The 6000-nt window shown below is 39.2% G+C and overlaps 1 protein-coding gene across 1 annotated transcript in view; it reads right to left on the reverse strand.

The window, feature by feature from the left end:
- LOC105567654 (DNA-binding protein D-ETS-4) overlaps positions 1-6000 on the reverse strand; it is a 48706-nt gene that overhangs the window by 8688 nt on the left and 34018 nt on the right. The window contains exon 4 of the mRNA XM_012022702.1: positions 3527-3681. Within this exon, the coding sequence (XP_011878092.1) occupies positions 3527-3681 (155 nt within the window). The remainder of the gene's footprint in view (positions 1-3526; positions 3682-6000) is intronic.

The following is a 6000-nucleotide window of genomic DNA, read 5'->3' on the forward strand; positions in this document are numbered from 1 at the left end:
GAAGGAAACTCGACCGCACGTCGCGTCAACGAAGCACGAACGAACGAGGAAAGGACTCGGCGAGATCGCAGATAGAACGTGACCATAAGCCTGACCATGATTCCACGCTACGAGGACTACCGCGGTACTTCGCGGCGCGATTATCCAATTACTAGACGCAAAGCGGAATCCATTATGCATGACTACTTCCCTCGCTGCTCGCCATACACACAGCTACTCGCTATTAATTTCCGTTAGACTTACGCCTGTAATTCTCGTGGAATAATGAGATGCGCATCGATCGGCGGGACTACGAGATTTACCTGTTTACGATTTAGAAACGTAACATAATCGCCCGGAGTTTATACCGCATTGATAATGTTGCAGCTTCTTAAGTGACTTTGATATTTCCTGTTTTTCTTCAGCGAGCTCAGGAAGGTGGCGGAGAAAAAAATTAATTCTCAGGTAATGAAGCGAGGAAGTGTGTTTTGCTCTCCGTCTCCTTTCTTTGCCATAATTATTATACTGATAAAATAGTCGATGAACGAAAAGTGTTGCAGCTGTATAAAAAAGGATCGCGCTTCTTGGAAAAAGACTAATTTGTTAAAATCATTGAGCTTCGTTTTACAATGCAATGTCAAGTTCAGTTTCCCAGCTATCTTGGCTTTGTCAAGTTTAGGGTTAACTACAGTCGACGGTAGGTATAATCAATATTAGCGCAACCGGTTTTTAGCACGCTCGATGCCGATGGATATAAAACTCGTTACTTAATAAACGACTTAATGCAGTTTGTATGCACAAGTATCGGGAAAGCCAGCGGGGAGTAGCCGTCGCAATTTGTTATTTTCTTAGTTCTCTTCGAATAGTGATGTATTCTTAAGATAATTCCATACTTTGGTTCGTCAAATAATCACGCCAGGATATCAACGATTGATTATTAACAGTACCTTGTAAGTAATTAAGTAACTTTATGTGTTAATCGAACCGCGGTATTTGCAATCGCATATTCTTGAATTAGACATTATTTGCGAGGTAGAAGATTGCATTTACAGCAAATGTAAATGTGCACCAGATGTATTTGTAATCAAAATTGATCGTGTCGTTGTTACATACAAGATTATGCGATAAAAATATTCGATATGATAATATGAAATATTGTTTTATTCGAAATAAGACGGCACGGAGAGATGGTTATATTAAAATTTATATTTCGATCACACTTTCTCGTTGGTACACGGAGAGAATTTTCTCTTAAAATTTACCCTGAAAATCATGTAATCGTGGGACAACAGGATCTTGAAATTTTACCATACATTTTGCTAGTAAAATGTATGGTAGAGAAAATTCTCCCCGTGTATGTATTTATCGCCAATATCGTTACACAGTCGAAAAATCTGTTTTCTTGTTAAAAAGAATGCCGGTTAAAATTTTTGTGTTAAATGCTTAACACATTCATGTGTTAATTTAACATATTGCTCTTGTGTTAATGGACCTCAAATGTAGAATTATTAAAATAACTAAAAAGAAATGTTAAAACAACACAACGTGTTCTTATTCTTGAATCTGACACAATACACATGTTCTATTTTATTAGTAACAAAATTTATCTGCTAAAATTTACAAAACAAAATGTTGATTTTATTCTATATATTATATAACATATGTGAGAGTGATTTCGAACCGTCATTTAACTTATTACATCTGTAAAATGTAAAAATAATATTTTTTAAATTCATTTTGTCATTAAAAATATGTTAATTTTACACAAAAAGTTATATCAATGATCATTTAACACATCCGTATTGTGTTAAATTAACACAAAAATTTGTCTGGACCGTTTGGGACATGTGATATCTGTTAAATTTAACACAAATTTTTCAACTGTGTAATATCAGATTACCGACGAGCGAGTTTCAATTTGGTTCGAAGGAATCGGTTAATACGGGGAGAGACAACCTTGGACAATCTTAAGGGCCTTTTTCCCTGAATCCATATCCTTGACGCAAACGTGTAACTTTCACGCGCCGGATGATTCTCGGGGGAATTCCCGTCCCGTTACGTTATGTCGAAATCTTGGGCGGCGTATATTTTACCATTTATTTCTCGAGTCCGGATTACGCGGAAGGAGCGTAAACGTGCACATCGATTACCAGGAAATTCACTTTCACCGGACCTCGACAACGGACATTTCTCAAGTCCCCTTTTGGTTTCCTCATCGCACGAACACGAACTTGCTCACAACGATCGCGGATCGTTAAGGTAATAAAGGATCAAGTTAAAATCTCGCTCGCTGATTGCGTGATAACTTTCCTGCTGGTCAAACTTAAATTTAATTGCCGTAATTTCACTGAGACGTCAATTTACAACTTTTACCAATTCACGTCCATCATATTATATCACGCTTTACTCTCGCTGATAAGCGCTGATGATATTCAGGATTAATTAAGTAAGAAATAAGTTCGCGATAAATTTAACTAATTTTCAGCACTTGATTATTGAAAATTTTTGCTACCAAAAATAGAAATTAACAACGAAACGAACGCGTCATACGGCAATTGCCGCGATAAATGCAAAATTATAAATTTTCGCGACGCGACGAGAGATAAGCCCCGTGAAAAATCCACCGATATCAATGAGGCAGATAAGAACGTATTTACGCAAGACTGAATATTACTTTATTATTGTTGCTAACATCATCGAGCATTCACGAGGATGTCATGCAAAAAAAAACCCACGCGCAAATTTAAGTGTTTTTTTTTCTCTCGCCATCGCGTCAAACCTCCTTACATCAACGTGAAATAAAATCATTTCGAAAATCATGCCGCTGATTGATTCGTCGAAAGCACGTACGATCACCGACGGCGACGAGGTCGATCATCGCAGACGCGAGGCATTGCGTAACGGTACACGTCAAAGCTGCGAGGCGTGCATGCGGTGAACGCCAAGTGTGCGAGAAAATAAAAGTCGGACACGACGAGATGTAAAAGTAAAGAATAAAAAATTAATGCAAAACTTTTCTTATATTATCTCAAGGAACTTCTTTGTTCGAAGATTGAAACCGGTGCCTATAAAATCCTCAATCAGATGTGTATTATGAATTTTTTGAACAAGCAAATTCGATCATGTACGCGCAACATATTTAATATCAAAAATGAAAAGATTGCGAGAAAAGACGCGGCGCTCAGTAATATCTTTGCAGAAGAAAAAATAATAAAATGAAGGAGACTTGTACGGAGAAAATTTTCTTTTAAAATGTATCCTGAAAATTATGTAATCGTGGGACAACACGGCATTTCAAGGAATTTTATGAGAGTCTTTGAAATTTTACCACACATTTCACTAGTAATTATACTTAGTATACATTTTACTAGTAAAATGTATGGTAAAATTTCGAAAAACTCTCAAAGTTCTTGAAAATTCCACGTCCCACGATCACATAATTTTCAGGATAAATAGGCGAAAATTCTCCCCGTATGGCAATCGCCTATAATTCTTTGAACTTTGGTTTCGACTAAAATGAAACAAACAATAGTACGTTCGCGCTCACCTGAGGAGCTCTCTGGCAAAATTCCTCCTCCGTGAGGGAGGCCAGCGTCGCGCCGTCCACGTTGAAACTCTCCATCGGCACCGAGGGCAATTGCAGTTGCCGCCTGGCCCACTGCACCCAAGCCGCCACATCTGCCGCGCTCCAGCGTCTGGGCTCTGCAATTAAACGGCGAAAATCCAACGTTAGTCTTCACAGTCGCCGATACGAAAAACGCGACGTCGGAGAGTCAGAAATTTGTAGACTCAATCGCTAACGATATTTCCAATTACACGAGTATTCGTGCGCCCTTCGAGAAAACTCGCAAAGTGTTACGACATCGCGCGACAGCAGCTGCGTATGTGAGCGTAGAAGGATATTAGGAACGAAATCCGTAAGGCGCAATTATATCGATGACGTGGCTCTTCGTCACGGCACAGCGCCGCAATTTCGTAACTCCGCGTGAAAGCATGCCGACACGACACTTCAAATTAAATTATTTCAAGCGTAACATCATGATTCAGATTAATAGACGAACCAATTGCGTATGCAACGACGACGACGACGACGACGACGACGACGACGAACGACGTCGAAATTACTGCCCGCGGCAAGGTAACGAGAAGGTCTAACGGAACGAGGCTACAGCCGATACTTAACCGAGAAAACCGAAGTGCGCGTCGGAATTTCTGATGGCACGCTCGTAATCATGTCGTTCATACATCATCGAGTGGCACGGAGTGAATTTCCACGGTATCTGATTACGAAGAGAGAGTTTGTAGATGGAGAAGTGAGATACAAACGAATCTCAGTCATTCAGAACTATGAGCACGACCAGCAGCCTGGGGGACGGACGAAAGCAAAAGATGCTCGATTCGATTTTAGGGCCTCTTTTCGTCAGCCCCAGTTAAGCCTCGCGTTCCAAGATCCAAGGACTGTGTCCAAGTTCTAGCTCCGAGAAATGTGTGGCCAATCAACTTGCAGCTTTTCCGTACAAGATGCAAGTTGATTGGCTACACATTTCTCGGGACTAGAACTTGGACATAGTTCTTGGAGCGTGGACGCAAGGTTTTAGATTAACCGACGAGAAAATTTGCAGGGTGCCAACAGGAAACGTAGGTGAAGGTAATCATCCTGTTGACACCCTACAGATTTTAACCGTCGGTTAATCTAACCGAGATTGGTGAAAGAGGGTCTTACGCCCATTTCTACCAATGCCGGATTAACTTTGATCTCGGTGTAACGTACTTTGTATCATTTTCTAGTTTTAGGAATTGGAAAAGGATAAAAATTTACGTCAAATAATCGAAAGGTTAAAAACGTTCCCGTAGAGGAAGAACAAAAGAAAAGATAAAAAGTAAGTTGAACGGCGAACTAAAGTTAATCTGCATTGGTACACGGAAAAAAGGTGTTGTATCAACAATATCAGTGTAACTGATTGATAAATGCAAAACATGAGATAACTGTCTTAATAATCTGGATATTTAGTTCGATGCCTAAAATTAAAATCCATGTAGCAAATACAATTGAGTGAATTATTTATGCTTGTGGCAGCCCGTGACATCAACGTTTAATTCAATCGACTTAATTTTTTTTAACGTCAGTGTTTTCTTGATCATACCTGGCATTTTTAATAATACAGAATTTATTGCGAAAAATATTACCTCAGCCAGGGTAGACGTCTCTAGACGCGACTCTAGACGCCCGCCTAGAGTGTCGGGAGGTCCAGGTTGAAACCCTGGCTGAGGTAATATTTTTCGCAATAAATTGTCTGTATTATTAAAAATGCCAGGTATGGTCAAGAAAACACTGACGTTGTCAATTACCGCTGGCGACATTGAAGAATATTCTGATTAGCTAATTGTTTTTAATTCAACACCAGTTTTTTCAGTGTACAAGTGGACATTAGTACTTTCACAAGTTGTGGAAGGACAGTAAGCGCTGCAATCTACAGTGTGATAAAACCATTGAAACAACACGATCGAAAATCGCGGCTAATTGTAAAATAATTCTCGCGAGTTACATTGTCGAGGTGATCGTAGTAAAAGATGTAAAGATAAAACCTTAAGAAACGCGGGAATATAAATCTTACCGGACGATTACCATAAGGTTGATAATGATAATAATTAACGCGCACGTGATTACAGCCATTGTCACGGCGACCATTATAGAAATGGCGTGCTTATATAAGGATATACGCACTTACTCTCCATTACTTGCAATTAATCTCCAGCGCGATAGTATCGATAATCACAAGATGTATGATTTTATATCACATCTTTTATCAATTCAGCTCTTTATTTCATTATCCGGCATTTATGATTATGAAGAATATGCATGGGCCGTTATTTTTCTCTGTCTTGATTAATTCGACTAAACTTGCGAAGATTCGACTTATTATGAGGCTACTTTCTGTGCTGGGGAAAATTTTTGGCTAACCAAGCTACACGATACATGGACAATGAAAGAAAATCGTCTTATAGAATTCTGATTAAATA

The sequence above is a fragment of the Vollenhovia emeryi genome, unplaced genomic scaffold (genome assembly GCF_000949405.1).
Source record: "Vollenhovia emeryi isolate VEMERY1.0 unplaced genomic scaffold, V.emery_V1.0 DF939136.1, whole genome shotgun sequence".
Taxonomy (NCBI): Eukaryota; Metazoa; Arthropoda; class Insecta; order Hymenoptera; family Formicidae; genus Vollenhovia; species Vollenhovia emeryi.